Here is a 17,518-nt window from a genome sequence, read left to right as displayed (position 1 = left end):
CACAAAAAGGATTTTCTGAAACTGGAGCTCTGTTGCTGGGGTTACTAGTACATACCTGTCACCAGCTATTTTACCACTTGTCATATAGCTGTAATCTGTGTGATCTAATCTAAGAAGTGTATGATATTGGGTGCACCAGTGGGACTTTTCCACCACTAGAGCGACAGTGGGAGAATTTCAGAAAATCCTAAATATAGACAAGGACTTAGTTATTGAATCATAAATCATTGAATGAAATCTTAAACCTTCACTCACCTGAGCCCAAAGAGGCCCTAATTTCTGTCACCTGGCACTTTGTGTAGTCCTTTATACCAATGCAAAGTAGGCCTAAAATGCTAGCCAACAGATTTGATGATGTTCTAGTCCCACTTTACACTGACATTAATAAATATACAAGATGCAGGGCAGAGATGAGCCAGGAATTTTATTCATAAGTGTCAAGCATCCTATTTCCTAAATAATCTCTTCAATCTATAAACAATAAAGCATATGCTATTATATGATAGAGTACCTGAAAGTTTACCAGTAAAGCTGTATGGAGTTTCTATTTCACATCTGAAAAAAATGAAGTAAAATTATTTTAAATGAGTTTGTTATAACCTTTATCCAAATGTCGTGAGTGAGGAAAAGGGAAAGAATCCTTGTATTTTGGTGTTTCAAGTAAAGCTGGTTGGAAAATGTGGTTTTTTTTGTTTGTTCGTTTTTGGTTTTGTTTTTTTGTTCCCCCCCACTCGCATAAAATTTAGACTTTTTTTTTTCTGCCAAAAAAAAAATCAGGAACCAAAACTTTTAGGTAAAAACCAAAAATTTGGATTCAGATATGCTGACCTTGTGTCTCCTAGTCTTTCAATTTAGACTACAAATCCCTTAATGCAGCATGGTTCCCTCCATGGTTCCTGAGCCACCACAGAGCCTCATAGAAGTCCTATGGCTGTGGTGAATCATTGGAATTGTAGTCCAGCTCAAGAGTCTGGTCTGAAGAAGGGCAAGAAGCACCCAAACAACAACTCTCCTGAGTTACTGTAGCAGCAATTCAGAATAAAATTTTTCACTTTTTTGCTGTAATGTTTCAGTTTTCTAGTTTTCTTTTTGTTGACAACAAGTCAAAAATTTCCACTGAAGTTTTGATGGAAAATGTTTGACCAGCCCTAGTTTTGAGACAATTATTAATTAAGACCAAGAGTCATGGTACAATTCCCCACTCTGAACCTTAGCATCCAAAAAGATGGGGTACCAGCATGAATTCCTCTAAGCTTAATTACCAGCTTAGAACCTGTAGCGCTGCCACCAATCAGGAATTACAGTGCCTGGTACACTCTGGTCCCCCCAAAACCTGGCCCAGGGACCCCCAAGACCCAGACCCTCGGGATCTTAACACAGGAAAGTAAACCCTTTCCTTCACCGTTGCCTCTCCCAGACTTCCCCTCCCTGGGTTACCCTGGAAGACCACTGTGATTCAAACTCCTTGAATCCTGAAACAGAGAGGAAAATGCACCTTCCCCCCTCCTTCTCTTTCCCCCTCCCAGACTCTTCCTGAGGGAAAGTAATCCTAACACAGAGAGAAATCAGCCTCTCTCTCCCCCTTCCCTCCTTTCTCCCCACCAGTTCCCTGGTGAATCCAGACCCAGTCCCCTGGGATCTCACCAGAATAAAAAAAAATTAGGTTCTTAAACAAGAAAAGCTTTTAATTAAAGAGAGAAAAACAGTAAAAATTATCTTTGTAAATTTAAAATGGAATAGGTACAGGGTTTTTCAGCTATAGACACTGGGAACACCCTCCCAGCCTAAGTATACAAGTACAAATTAAAATCTTTTCAGCAAAATACCAATTTGAACTTCTTCCAACCAAATACACATTTGCAAATAAAGAAAACAAACATAAGCCTAACTCACTTTATCTACCTAGTACTCACTAGTCTGAACTTATAAGAGCCTGTATTGGAGAGATTGGAGAGAAACCTGGTTGCACATCTGATCCCTCTGAGTCCCCAGAGTGAACAACAACCAAAACTAACAGCACACACAAAAACTTCCCTCCCTCAAGAATTGAAAGTATCCTGTCCTCTGATTGGTCCTCGGGTCAGGTGACAGCCAGGCTTACTGAACTTGTTAACCCTTTACAGTCAAAGAGATATAAAGTACTTCTGTGCTGTTAACTTTTCTTATCTGTTTATGACACCAAGGTTTAAAAAAAATTTGGTGCCTGAAATACATAATTAGGTTTCTAAAGAAGTCCCTGGGTTTTTCAAAAGAGCTGAGATTAAACATGGATTTAGGCACCTCTTTTGGAAAATCTTGGTTTAAGTTTATATAATTATGAGCTCAGCTCACACAACTGTGTTCTGATTTTCAGCTCTTTTGCATTTCCATACATGAAGCTCAGGCTTTTTAACACGCAACTACATTTAAGTAAAATAAAACTTAATGTTGCATTATGAACAGTGCAAGGTTTTGCAATCTGTTGCTGTCCTCTTGGAATGTATTGTTCTTCTGACTAAGGAAGCAGTCTGCTGTAGATGGGAGCAATTTAATTCCTAATACCATTGGTTCACAACTATGTCTGAATATATTCCCTTCTGTGAAGACGTCTGGCCAGACTAAAAAGATTTGTTGTAAATGAACAGACTTTTTTTCTGTTCAGAACTGAAATGGTTTCTTTTGGTTGTCCTGAGGACATGATCAATATTATTGTAGTTGGGGGGGGGGGCAAATAGTGTAGATATACTTCTATAGTAATCTGGTTTGGTGTATGGATTCTCTGGGAGAATTTCAAAAGCATTTAAGTCCCATCAATAAGACTTGCATGCCCAAATCCTGTAAGCATTTTTGAAAATCTCTGTGCCTTTTTATGTGTATTTCTACAGTGCCTAGAATGTTTTTTGTGCTGCCAGAAATAAATGTTATAATGATGTATAATACTGTATATGTTGGGCATACTAAATTTACAAACATTTTTGGATTGCAAACAAAAAGTTACTTATCTGTTGCATTTAAGATTCTTTCTTTAAATTCATAGATAATTACTGTATGCATCACTTACGTCACATGATATTGTAAATAATTATAGTACATGAATATATACACCCTCTTGAGTAGGACCTTGCATCCTAGTTATAAGGAGTGAACTCAACAAATGATTTTATTATACTCATTGTTACAACCCATGAAACAGAATGGGTGAAAGTGTAAGAACAAGGTGCGAACACAAAGATATAATAATACTTTTTGACAAAATAAATGAAAGTTTGAAGCTATACATTCTGCAGAGAACAACATTCACATAGTACAATAAATCAGCACAACAGCCCTCTCCCACAAATAGAAGGATTGCAAATATAAAAGATAAATAAAACTGTGCAATATGCTGCACAGCTTGCCTATATTTTTAACATATGTAGTGCACATATGTATTGTGCACATTATGCATGTACATAGCCATGAATCACCTTTAAAAATAATGAGGCAAAATAGAAATATGTATATTTAGACATAGCTTAAAAAACATAACCTAAAACTGTAAATAGACAATTTTAAACCAGTATGAGGATTTTGATTTTTTTAGCTCAATGGAAGTTGCACCTGTGTGACTTAAAGAAGAATTTAGTGCCTGATATTTTTCAGCTAGAAATATCCTAAGGGTAGAGAACTATAATATAAACAGGATTCCATTGTAACCTTTCCACAGAATATTTAGACCAATCCAAATTGTAAAACAGGGATCTCACACTCTGTTAAACTCCACAGGCAAAATTCTGGTCCCACTACAGTCAAAGATAAACATCCCACTAATTTCAGTGGGGCCAGGAGATCATCTTCTCCACTGGTTAAAAACATCTATCATTCTCTGTTAATTTCAGTAGGGATTTTAGAGCAACTTCTGTAGGTCCTATATAGTTTCTACTGGATGCATTCCTATTCCCTTATTTTCCATAAGGGGAGTACACAGTCACATTATTAGAAATCTTGTTTGCATTTTGCAAATGAGCAGTGACTAAAACACTGAAACATCCTTTTTTTTACCCCTTCAGGCTCTAGTTCTGCACTAGATTGCACATGGGCAGACCTCTGTATTGAATTCAGTGGGACTTGGTGCAGATGAAAGAGTCTTCCCACACGGGAGTCACTGCAGTATGAGGGCTGTATTAAATACTCATATTAAAAAAAAAAAGACTGTATTGTACAGTAAAGATCCAGAACACTGTTATAACCATGTTGTAAATTGCAGTGCTTAGCGGCATCATTGTAGAATACTGTCACTTTTAAAAACCAGTCAGACCTCTCACAATCTCAAAATAGATATCAATTTACAGTAAAAATATTTCTAGGTAAATATAGAGCAATGTGTCTACCCTGAAACTTTCATTCTGAAATAAGGGACATTTTTCAAACATTTTGGCCTCCCTCTCACTACCCTTCATTTACAATGTATTAATTCCTTAGCTATTGTTCTTTTAAACAAGTACTTCATTATCCTCATTCAGTCTTATCCCCTATGCCCAGAAAAAATTGGTTTGCTCCATTTCTTTCCATCAATCGATCTGTATTTTATATCGCAATAGAATCATTTAAGCCCATTTGTAATATTTGCCATATGAAACATAGCCCCCAAATAAACCCAAAACTTGTTCCAAATAACTATTAAAAAGAAATTAAACCTTCACTTTTGCATGGATGCTAAATATTTTTAAAGCAAATTGAAACTTTAAAACACCTAAAAAGATAAAGGTGTAACTTTTTTTTCTCTTGTGATAAAACTTCATAATACGTTGTCTGTGTTGCACTATTAGCCATGATAGAGTTCATAGATTTTAACTATAGTCCATGAATTTAAGGATGGCTACTGTAGTTTAAGGCATGAAATACAATTAAAGTTTCCTCTGACCTACTTGTAGTTCAGTATGAACGTTGAAGTCCGTTCACAAAGACTGACTTGCTGAGCTAAAAGACCAAGAAGCAACTAGACATACTGACTTTTGGAATACGAGCTTTCAGTTTTCCTTTGCATATGATGAGTTTTGTAAGATGTATGATGTGAAGGCGCTGAGAACCTGTAGTTTCTGGTTTTCTCATTACAACGGCAGAAACAACAGAATATTGCTCCCCTAGCGATGAGACAGAATGCGGATACCCAGCCTATGTAGAGGGCTTCCCCAAGTTCTCGTTTTTGCGCTACATTGACAACTGGATTGTAGAAGTCTCTGATGATGATATTGGCAACCCAACACACTGGGATGAACACAACGATACCAGATAGGATGAAGAGAATTCCAGCTGCCAGCAGAATGTGACCCTTGATTTGCTTGTTGTTCCCAGTGCACTGAGTGCACTTCATGCCCATAACGGCTACCATAAAAGCAAGACATGAGAGTGCTGAAGCAGAGCACATCAGTCCTCTGGATGCCTGTAGATCAGGTGAGAGTGCCAATAGGGAGTCGTAGACTTTGCACTGCATCCTGATGTTTGCTTGGCTGATGCAGTGCATCCATAGTCCTTCCCAAATGGTCTCAAATACTATAATGTTGTTTTCAATGAAGGCAGTTACTCTCCACTGAGGCATGCCAGTGACTGCAAAAGTCCCAGCTAAGCCAATGCCTCCAACTACCAGTCCAACGATTTGCAGTACACCACTGGCCATATTTCCGTCTGAGACAGGCAGGACAAGAAGTTCCTAAAGCAGTTTTGTTTGAAGATGAAAAAATAAGCAGCTGAAGAGATGATCCTCCAAAATAGATCTTGTTTGTGCCAAGTACCTTTTAAATAGGCAGTCTCTGCTACTTCAAACCAGCTTAAATCTGGTGTATGCTGGCTAGTACTTAGCTGCATTTCATTGTCTTTAAATTCCACTGACTCAAACAGGTAAACTGACCAATCAAGCGTAACAGCTTTCAAAGCCAATAAAAGGCTAGACAGGGCTGGGTTTGTCTAAACCAGCAAAAGACACTAAGGATAAATATGCTCTACTTTCCTTCTAGAAAACCCCAAAATCTCAGGTTTAACCCTCACTTATTGTATAAATGTTTTACATGTGCTAAGGAAATAAGCCGGTCTTTGTAATGAGAGGACACACAATACTTTTATATGCATGGCTGCAATTATGGGTGCTGCAGAAAATACGAGTAGAGAATATTCCATCTGGCTAAGCAGATTTCTGAGGCAAAGTGCCAGAAGGAAAGCTGAGATACACTGACTGCTACAGGGTTGCTGCCTTTACTTGGGAAACCATTGGTTTTTTTGTATTAATTGTTCTGAAGCTTTGAGGAAAATACTGCTATGATGGGATCAAGGAATAAACTAAATCAAAAAGAAAACATAACACCATGAACTAAAACTGAGGTCTTAGCAGAGGATAACCAAAACTGTAAAATACCATTTAAAGTGTGTCATAGAGCAATAATAGGCCCCACTCCTAGGAATACTTGCATAGTTTTACACATGTGAGTAGTCCCATTGCAGCAAGGTTGAACAGGTGTACTCAAGCATTGTACAGGTATTCATGTGTTTAAATAGTTACAGGATGAGAGGTATAGAATGGAGTTTTTAGTTAATGCAGAAAAATAGTTCCCCACCTGAAGCTGAACTAAGAGACTATCCCTAATCTAGCTCCATGGAGAATTCCAGCTTTGAAAGTAAAGCCATTTCTGAGTTATACACAGGGCCGACTCCAGGCCCCAGCATGCCAAGTGCACGCTTGGGGCGGCATGCCGCAGGGGGCGCTCTGCCGGTTGCCCGGAGGGCGGCAGGCTGCTCCGGTGGACTTCCCGCAGGCGTGCCTGCGGAGGGTCCACTGGTCCAGTGGCTCCAGTGGAGCATCTGCAGGCACGCCTGCGGGAGGTCCACCAGAGCCGTGGGACCAGCGGACCCTCCGCAGCCACGTCTGCGGGAGATCCACCGGAGCTGCGGGACTGGCGAGTGGCAGAGAGCCCCCCCGTGGTGTGCAGCCGTGCTTGGGGCGGCGAAATGGCTAGAGCCGGCCCTGGTTATACATATGCAAAAGAAAAATTTACAATAACTGGAAAGAAACATAATTTGAAGTTCATAATTGAAAAAGAGCTACTAAATAGATCTTGGTCAGATTTCTCCCACATCCCCAATTATCTTTTGGGCTGAAAGCAATCCTAGAAAATCTCAGTATCAAAGGAATGTTTTGGGGGGCAAGTCAGAAGCAACAGAAAGCATCAGTGGAAATCCAGAGGAAACTCTCATGAATACAGTGGGGTTTCTACTGATTTATACCAGTGTAAAAAAGAATTTGGCCTTCTGTCTGTCTTTAGCACAGGCACTGAAGCTGTACATATGAACTGAGAGATTTGATTATAAACCGCTGCCCCATATGTTGAGGAAGTGATTACCATATAATATCTCCAAAAATGGGTTAATGATGTTGCTCACTGGAGATTAGTATTCTAGTCTCTTATTCCCCTCTTTTTTTCCTTCACCCTTGCTTCCTTTTTTTCTTCTTTAAAACATACTATAGAAATTAAATGGAAAAAATTACAATAATGCAATACTAAATCTCAGAAACTAATTATGCAAAAACCCAAGACATTCAAAAGTCAAGGATCCTACAAGAATTTTAACTTGACAATATTGCATACAGATAGTATTTTATATTCCTGTGTTTGTGTGTGAGAGAGAGGGAGAGAATTCCTTGCTGCTGTACAAGTCTTTCCCTCATTTTTATTCAGTGTGGTTTTCATATCCACCTATATTCTTAAGTGGCTTGTGGCCAGGGGCGGTTCCAGGCACCAACGCACCAAACACATGCCTGGGGCAGCAAGCTGCGGAGGGCGGCCTGCTGGTCGCCATGAGGGTGGCAGTCAGGCTGCCTTCGACGGCATGTCTGCGGGAGGTCTGCCGGTCCCGTAACTTAGGCGGAAATACAGTGGCGGGTACACCGAAGGTGCAGGACCGGCAGACTTCCCGCAGGCGCGCCGCCAAAAACCGCCTGACTGCCGTGCTTGGAGCAGCAAAATACATAGAGCTGTCCCTGCTTGTGGCTCACTACCACCAGTGTTCTGTGCTGCCAAGGCCACCTGCTCCCAAGTAAATGTCAGAGAGACAAGGTGGGTGAGGTAATATCTTTCATTAGACCAACTTCTGTTGGTGAGAGAGACGAGCTTTGGAGCCACACAGAGCTCTTCGTCAGGTTTGGGAAAGGTACTCCCAGCGTCACAGCAAAATGCATACACCAAATAGAGTTGATCTTTTTTATTTGCTGAAAGGCCTACTGCATCTCACCCTGATCCAACCTCTCGTTCCTTGAGTGCTGATTTGTTTCTAAGCTCTATATTTAGTTATTCCCTTTCCCTTATGTTCTGAAATCAAGCTGTTACCTTTGCACTTACCTAACCCAATGGCATTGGGAACCATTGAACCATCTGAAAAGTTCAGTTATCCTGGTGGTGTCCTTTTTGCCTGCTATTCCCAATGCATATTTTTGGAGTCCAAGAACTATTCAGTCAAGCCTACTCCAATGAAACTTGCTGCAGTACTTTGCAGACATCTGCTTCACAGCAAGGTTATGCTGAACCCACAATACTCTGCTTGCCCTGCTTTTTCTCTAGCAGAGACATGTTTACAATTTTAACCTCTATTTTTAAATATCCACCAGTGCTAGTTGAACCCATTTCTGCTATCTCTGATAGCAAAACTTAGGCATAATCTAGTATTCTTCATTAGTTAAGATCATCTTTGACTACCTCAGTCCTTTTCACTTTAGTCAGGCATCTCTCTCTCTCTCTCTCTGTCTCTTTCTCTCTAAGGGTCTGTGATTCTCTGATACAGTACCATGAGTGCAGGAGACAGGATAGTGCCCTCCTGTCAGAAGTGGGGTATTTCTGTTCCTAGCAGGGAGTTAGTATCCCAGCAACCCACCCCTTCTCCTCCTCTCCCCCAGAATTCACCTTTAGGCTGAGAGCAATCTTGGAAAATGTCAGCACTAAGAAATTTGGGAGGGGACGGGGGCGCGGGGGAGGGGAGCCAGAAGCAAGAAGCAACAGAAAACACCAGGAGTAATTCAGAGAAACTCCAGCGAAACCAGTGGGGTTTTTCTAGATTTATACCAGTGTAAATGAATGAAGAATTTGGCCTGATGTCTGTGTGTAAGCTAAGCATAAGTAGTGACACTGCAAATATGAACTGAGATATATGATGGTAAACTATAGCCAGGAACAACTCCGAACCGAATGAGAGGTGTCATTTCCAAGGAGCTGCCAAGCCAGTGACTCTCACTGGGCCAGATGCTGGTCCCATTTACAATGGTATTAATCTAGATCAGGGATCGGCAACCTTTAGCACACTGCCCATCAGCGAAATCCTCTGGCAGGCCAGGACAGTTTGTTTACCTGCAAGGTCTGCAGGTTTGGCCAATTGCAGCTCCCACTGGCCATGGTTCGCTGTCCCAGGCCAATGGGGGCTGCAGGAAGCAGCGCGGGCCAAAGGATGTGTTGGCCGCCACTTCCCGCAGCCCCCATTGGCCTGGAACGGCGAACCATGGCCAGTGGGAGCTGCAATTGGCCAAACCTGCAGACACTGCAAGTAAACAAATCATCCCAGCCTACCAGCGGATTTCCCTTATGGGCCTTGTGCCAAAGGTTGCCAATCCCTGATCTAGAGTAACTCCACTGAACCCTACTGTATCACTGTAGGAACCAAATGAATTACTATAATTTTAGACATCTGTAACAGAGATCATGCTTAGCAGGTGGCAAGCAAGAAGTGTCATATTGTCATACCTTTTACATACTTGAAAACTGTTATGTAATGCATTGTCATAAGGAGGAGGAAGAAAAATTTTATTTCTTACCTCTGAGGATAGGATAAGAAGCAATGGGCTTAAATTGCAGCAAGGTTGGACATTAGGAAATACTTCCTAACTGTCAGAGTGGTTAAGCACTGGAATAAATTACCTAGGGAGGTTGTGGAATCTCCATCATTGGAGATTTTTAAGAGCAGGTTAGACAAACACCCATCAGGAGTGATCTAGATTATTAGTCCTGCCATGAGTGCAGTGGACTGGACTGGATGACTTCTTGAGGTCCCTTCCAGTTCTATAATTCTATGATTGTGCCACAAGTGAGGAGTGTTTCAGAAAAGAGCTGTGGCAAAATTAAGTGTGTGGGTTGAAATTTTTGCAGGGTTCTCTGAAATGATGGTGGATCCAAGCCCAACTAGTCTTAATCCACCCCTGCCTCAGGGATAGTCAACCAATGAGAGTTTGTTCTGTTGAGGCTTGTAATCTTCTTCAATTTTCTTGCTCAAATTTTATGAATTTCTGTGGTTTAAAAAAAAAACAAAAACCCAAAACCAACATACGAGTAAGTAAACCAAATATGATACAAGCAACAGGACTGATTTTTCTAGTAGACTACTGAAGTTGTAATTTACAGGACATGGAAAAGGATGAAATATAATTTAGTCACCTTATTTGATTAACATACAAAATCATTAAAGCTTGCCAGATAAATTCAGGGTTAAAACCATCTGCATCCGGGAACCAGGATTTGCACAATTTTATCAGAATTACATTTTTTCCTTATTTTATTTAAAACTTGTTTGGAAGAAAGAGTTGAACAATCTTATTTGGAGGAGTTCTGGAGTACATGTGATTGTTTACAATCATAACACGGGAAAGGATGCAAAACATAATTCTCAGTACATACTTTTGTTGCTTATTCTTATATTGGTATAGTCAAAGATGCAATTACAAATCAAGGATAATTTTAGGCACCAATTCAAATGTCAGGAGTACTTGTAAATACATAATCAGACTTTCTAGCGCACCACTGTCCTAAGTGCCTTTATACCTTTCATTATAACAAGCGTATATACAGATCATTTACATTTGTACACTGCAATTTTCAAAAGTATTCAGTGTTTGCCTAACGCTAGTCCAATTTTGAAGTCAATGGTACCCATGCTCATACTGAAAATTCCCATTTGTGACCAGCAGTTTTGAAGTATGAAAAGACTACTAACTACTACTGTCAGGAAAAAAAACAAGGAAAAAGGTGGCATGTAGCTCTTTACTCTCCATTTCCCCTAGTTTAAACACTGAAGGGACTTAGTGTTTGGTTACTTAAGGCAATATCAAAAAACATTGAGCCTGAAAACCACCCTAAACTATAATTAAATAACTCAGATTATTTGTATATTTCCCATGGGGCTCAAACAACCATAGAAGGCATAGCTCTTTAACACAAAGAGGAAGTTGTGCAAACTTTGAGAGGCACTTTCTGGCCATCTAATCTTATCCCTGGAGTGAGTTCCCCATTGTTATACAGTCTTCAGAACATTTAGGAAAGCAATTTCTGTCTCCATAAAGCAGAGTGTATGGGGAGATCTGACTTTTGAGCCAGCTTGGTCTGGCCACTGTAATAAGAAAGGGATCAAATGTCCTTAATGGCTTGTGAGGAGGGAGGTGCAGAGCAGAAAGACATTAGGGAGAGAGAGTCAGTGATCATCCAGATTTGTTCTTGGATAGTATGCTAGAATTCCAGCACTTTAGGACATGACCAAAATCGGTGCACTGCAATCCCCAGTTTCCAGCATAATGGGGGAATTAGATATATAGGGTTACCTAAAGGTGCCATATGTTCTATATGTAATTTTTTCTTGAGTGTCTCATAATATATTAAAGAATGAGCATATTTTAAAGTAATTCTCAGCTTTTCTGCCTGATGCATTAATTGTGTCTCCCAGATCATTCTCTCATTCATTCTTCATAGAACAAGTCAATAAGTCAGTTGTGTGTGTACATGAAAGAAAAAACTATTAGCCTTTCTCTGCTTCAGGGAATGGGACTGACGTTGAGCAAGTACCCAAAGCAGGTCAGGTGTTGAATTTCCAGAAATTAAAATTGTTTTTGAGTTAGGGTGACCAGATGTCCTGATTTTTATAGGGACAGTCCCAATATTTGGGGCTTTTTCTTATATAGGCTCTTATTACCCCCTACCCGCTGTCCTGATTTTTTCACACTTGCTATCTGTTCACCCTGTTTTGAGTGAACATTTGCACTACCTCTTGGTCAGGAATTTTTTTGACAAATAACAGCTGTACTATTTTAGCAGCACCCTTCTCCTCTAAATAAGCCAGGGGAGTCATTGCTGTCTTTTTAACTTGGCCATTGTTTAATTAGATGTTGAAGCTAGTTAGGTGTCCTTTGAGTAGTTTGGGCTTCAGTTCATTGGGGTTTTGGAGACTCTCCATTGCTACCCATTGAACTCATTCTTTGTCACTCAACATCTCAATCCCTGTCATTTATTCGCTAATTAAAGCATTTAAAATGCATAGGGGAAAATTCTATTAAGTGTAACATGCTTCTTGATCATGAACATGTAACAATTTCTGATTTTCAGAAACAGTAAGCACTTACAGCTCCAGCTGGTGCCAGAGGGGCCGGCAGTTGTTCAACACCTCAGAAAATCAGGCTTCAAATCAATAGCACTTTAAAAAATTCAAATTATCTATGTTTTTACAGAAAAGTAATGTTCTGATGTCAGACCAGTTGTTCAGCATTTTCTTTCTTGCAAGGCTGTTATTACTGTGTCTGTATATGTGTACTAGTCTTTAGTTTCCCCCAGGTGCACTGTAGCCTTGCATTTCTTCCTTAAAGGTATTTTACGTAATGTGCAAATCATGAAAAACCAGTTCAGCGTATATACTGCAAGCAGAAACAGTCCCACTCATTCATAACCAGCTCCACTGCAGAGTCACACCTTTTGAGTCTAGGCAAAAGTTGCTTCCATACTATGTGTCTGCACCAGTCGATAATAACAAGGTTCTAGCAGATATAGAATGGATCAGAGAACAGAAGTGTAACAAATAATAACTCTTTATATTTCTATAGCACGTTTTGACTGAGGACCCCAATTCCCAAAAACTTTACAAGCATTAATTAATGAAGCTTCTTTTCCTCCTGCTCATCACTATCTTTGCTTATGTAAAATCCTGTGATCGTGTTTGACAGTTTCCCTTTGGTTTTGTGCTTTTTGTGGTTTTTTCAGTTTAATCTGTGTGTTGTGAAGTGCTAGTATGGTGGGTTTGCCTAACTGGGAATGGGATGTTACCAAGAGGGAAAAGGTTGGTCTGAGTGAAATTTTCAAAAGCATGAACCATGACTTTAAATGGAACTTGTGCTTCTAAGTAATTTAGGTGCTTTTGAAAATCCTACAATAAATAGCAAGCAAAATGTTCTGGGCATGATTCTCTGTTGCCCAGCACCTGATGTAGTCAGCTATACCTGTGCAAAGTGAGTATGTTCTGATATCAACTTTGTACAGGTGTGAGGACTAGACTAATTTTCTCAGGAGTGAACTCAAAGGGAAAATCTAGGGCTTCTCATAAAGCCACCTCCTTTCATTTGAGTAGGAAAATGGTGAGTTCCCCTCCTCCCCCCCTCCCCTCCCACTAAAACCCTGGGATGAGAAAACATCTTAATTTTGGAAGAAAAATACTCATGTATGAGCAATATGATTAAGGGAGGGGTTTAAAATACATGGCATCCAGTTCCCAGTTTATCAGCTGTAGCTATGAGGGGGTTTGTATTAGCAAAACTCCAGTGCTGCTCCTGGAATACCTTTTTTAAAATGCCAGATCTTCTTGTCCTGCTCTGGAATGAGGATGCTCTGACAAGAGTGACCAAAAACTGCAACAGTATCCAGTCTGAACCCTGTAAATTTTAGCACCCCTCCTGCATTCTGATCCCACCTCCATCATATTACAGTTGGCTGTCTTTTCCAGAGGCTCCCAAGACAAACCTCTAGCCAGTGGATATGAAGGCCTCCATGATTATGCCATTACAGCTCCTTATAGGTAAAAAAAATTATAGGCCAAATTCTCCCTGTAGTTAAAACTTGATTTAAGTGGGATTTTACAAGTGTCAATGAGGGCAGAATTTGGCCAATTGTATATTATACACATGAAGAATTGTTGCTTAGAATATCTTTTTAATAAAGTAAAGGTTGTCCCCAATCTAAGAATTCACATTCAATCTTTTCAATAAAAAAAGTGATAACATTTACAAGTAGCTGGGCCAACATATTTTGAAGAATAAATATTGTCTCAGGCTTTACAGAATTGTCTTCTGCTTACAACTTTTTCTTATTGTTTTCCTCCTATTTTGCAGGCTGGCTTTTTAATTTTCTTTTTCTTTTATTTACTAAAAAATCCAGGCTTGCAGCCCATATGCTTTCCAACATTCCTTTGTATCTACTGGAGTTCCAGGCATGAAATGGCTGCAGCATTACCCCCAATTAACAGTGATTAAATTCGTGATCTCTGAAGCACCAACATCTAAAGAAGAAATTTTATTTATAAAGTACCCTCCCTCCTCTGTGGATGTGCTTGGATGCTACCTAATACATTCTAATATTTCAAAGTCTTATAAAAACTTACAAGAAAAATCTCAGTCTGATAAAGGAAAATACCTCTAAACAAAGCAGGGTTGGGTGGAAAAGGAAGGGTCACTTTCTGACTGACGATCATTTTAATATTAATAATGGAGTTGCCTACAATTAGGAGAAGTGGACTGAAGAGAATGTCAAGAAACAGTGGGTACAACAGTGTAGGAGTCATCAGAGCCAAGGTGTGATTGCTTGCCAATCTAGGGGCCACAATAGGGAATCCTTAAAAGATGGATATTGACACAGAACAAGGCCAGTGGAGCAGAGGGCAAAGCAAAGAGGTGGAGCATGGGGGGGGGGGGAACATAATTAAGCGGAGGAGGATACTGTTTTCTACCTGGACAAAGACTGTCAAGTCCCCTAGGTTTAGAGACGTGTGTGTGAAGCCATCCCCTCTGTACTGTTGCAGTTCCAGCCCCTGCCTGCTCAAGCAGCACTACTCCAACAGGAGTCATGTTTCCATAGGCCTCCACCCAGACCTGTGCAAACCCTGCTCCTTCTCTGAGAGAAGTGCAAGTGTAGAAGCTGAACCATCAGGCAGGGCCTGTATGCCTCAATATGCAGCGGCTCCCTTGGTCCTTTCCTGCCCCAAATATATGCAGAGTTATGACCCTGTGCAGCTTCTGTGGAAAGGGCCATTTCAAGCATGGGTGATATCTGTTGCAGCCAGTGTCCTGTTACCTCTCCCACTACTCGCAGTAGCCTGCGTCTGCATTGCCCCCAGCACAATCCTATGGAGAAAAATCAGAACAAATCACCCACTCAGGTTTCAAGTATGCAGAGCTGTGTACAGTAATGAGAAATTATCCTGATTCCTTCCGTAGTAAAGAGAAGACTAAAACAGAAAACAGAACAAAAATCTATTAAAAAGCAATGCTTTTAAACACATGCCCAAATTGTTTCTGCAGGTGCTATAGCCAAACTAGCATTAGCGATATAATTTTTGTTGATTCAGCGAGAGCAACGAGTAATGTGTTATTGACTGATTATTGTTAGATTTCTGCAGCACTAAATGGAATAGGAGAGATGGGGTTCTGCTCCTGTTCTCATTGAAACCTTTGGCAAAACTCCCATTGTCTTATTTAAACATAGATGGTCTTTTCTTGAAGACATTAGTGAATGTGGCCTTGCAAGGCTGGCAAGCCCTATGAATGCACAGGTACAGGCTGCAGAGCAAGTCAAATTATCCAGAGTGAAAGCTGGCCTGCTGCATGAGGGGGAAAAACTAAACCTAGCTTGGGAGTGAGGAGCTCAGGGATCAGCAACCTTTGGCATGTGGCCTGCCAGGCCTGGAGCGGTGAACCATGGCCAGTGGGAACCTCGATTGGCCGAACCTCCAGAAGTGGCAGGTAAACAAACCGTCCCGGCCCACCAGGGGGCTTACCCTGGCAGGCTGTGTGCCAAAGGTTGCTGATCTCTGGAATAGCTCATGTAAATGACTTCACTACTTTGTCTTCCATATCCGCTGCTGATGTTAAGCAGCCTGCAAGAATTGCTTCAGCCCCAGACTTGTAAATAGTTCTGAGGGTGACCTGGAGAAAGGGGGAGGATCAGGTCCAAGTCTGGCATTTTGTCAGTGGGGAAATAAAGAAATTACATTGATATGGGGGTGAGGGCCTTTCCCATCTCTCAATCATTGTATGAGGGGTGGAGGCCCCACCTTTGCATGTAAGGCAAAGGCCCCCACCTTTGCCCCACCCCTACCATGTAAGGCATCTTCCCCTTCCCCACCCCATGCTTATAGAATATGGGAGGATATTCAAGAAGGATGTTGATAAATTGAAGAGGGTGCAAAGAAGAGCCACGAGAATGATTAAAGGATTGGAAAACATGGCTTTATAGTGATAGACTCAAGAGCTCAACTGATTTAGTTTTAACAAGTGGAAAGTGAAGGGATGACTTGATTACAGTCTGTTAGTATCTACCCGGGGAACAAATATTTGATCATAGGCCCTTCAGTCTAGCAGAAAAAGAATAACAGTCCAATGTCTGGAAATTAAAGCTTGACAAATCCAGACTGGAAATAAGGCATACATTTTTAACCGTGAGGGTAATTAACTATTGGAATGACTTTCCAAGGGTCCTGGTGGATTCTCCATTGCTGGTAATTTTTAAATCAAGATTGGCTGTTTTTCTAAAAGATGTGCTCTAGAAATTATTCTGGGGAAGTTTTATGGCCTGTGTTATGCTGGATCTCAAACTAGATGATCACAATGGTCCCTTCTGGCCTTGGTATTTATTAGCCTGTGGCTTCCTCCTAGTTGAGCTCCACCATAGACTGTCAGCCAAGGACAATACTTAGGCCCATTCAGAGTTCAGGCCTTTTAAATATCTTCTCACGCTGACTGGCAGATTGACAGGGAAGAACCCATCCCTGCATAGGACATTGCAGGATGCAATTAATATGATTTGTCTTATCCTCAAATCTGTAAATTCATCCTCAGGACTGTTCAGGCCTAGTCAGGTGTGTAAGACCAAGTCTGGCAATTTTGCTCCCCATTCTGAAGAATTACCCAACTGAATAGCAAAGCTGGCTGCTCACACAGGAATGGAGAGAATAAACTGAGGGCACACTCCTTTGTGAGGTGCATAGCAGGCACTCATAGGTTCCCCATCCTAGAGCTCTGAACAGGGCTGGCTCCAGGTCTTTTGCCATCCCAAACCAAAAAAAAAAAAGGGGAGTGGGGAGGATGGAGTGCCGCCAAAGCAAAAAAAAGCCGGAGTGAAAAGGGCTGTCCTAAGCACATGCTTGGAACACTGATGCCTAGAGCCGGCCCAGGCTCTGGAAAGGAATATGTCTCCCTCTGGGGCAGTGCAGCTGGAGAATGCTCAATACTATGGGCCATGCCTGAATGGCACAACAAAAACACTAAGTGTTTGCTAAAAAGCTGTCAGCAGGACTCAGTACTACAGCAAACATGGCAAGGTGGAGTAGGTGTGTGCCTGAGCCTTGGGAAGAAACTTGGAATGCATTATAGTGTGTGCTAAGCTGTCAAGTTAAAAACAACTCAGAGTTTAATGACTGTTTTTAGGGGTGATCTGTAGGCAGCAAGCAAAAAAGGACCCAGTGTGTACTCTGATTTATCAGCTCACATCATCTAAAATAAAGCGAGTCG

At 41.0% G+C, this 17,518-nt stretch overlaps 1 protein-coding gene across 1 annotated transcript; it reads right to left on the bottom strand.

Annotated features, from left to right (window-relative positions):
* Nucleotides 1–4,957: 4,957 nt before the first annotated feature.
* LOC115646484 (claudin-8-like) lies at nt 4,958–5,635 on the bottom strand. The gene has a single exon (XM_030552349.1). The coding sequence runs from the start codon at nt 5,633–5,635 to the stop codon at nt 4,958–4,960; it is 678 nt and encodes a 225-aa protein (XP_030408209.1).
* Between the last annotated feature and the right edge of the window lie 11,883 nt (nt 5,636–17,518).

The sequence above is a fragment of the Gopherus evgoodei genome, chromosome 1, assembly GCF_007399415.2.
Source record: "Gopherus evgoodei ecotype Sinaloan lineage chromosome 1, rGopEvg1_v1.p, whole genome shotgun sequence".
Classification (NCBI taxonomy): Eukaryota; Metazoa; Chordata; order Testudines; family Testudinidae; genus Gopherus; species Gopherus evgoodei.
This window is presented reverse-complemented; position numbering and strand designations above follow the sequence as displayed.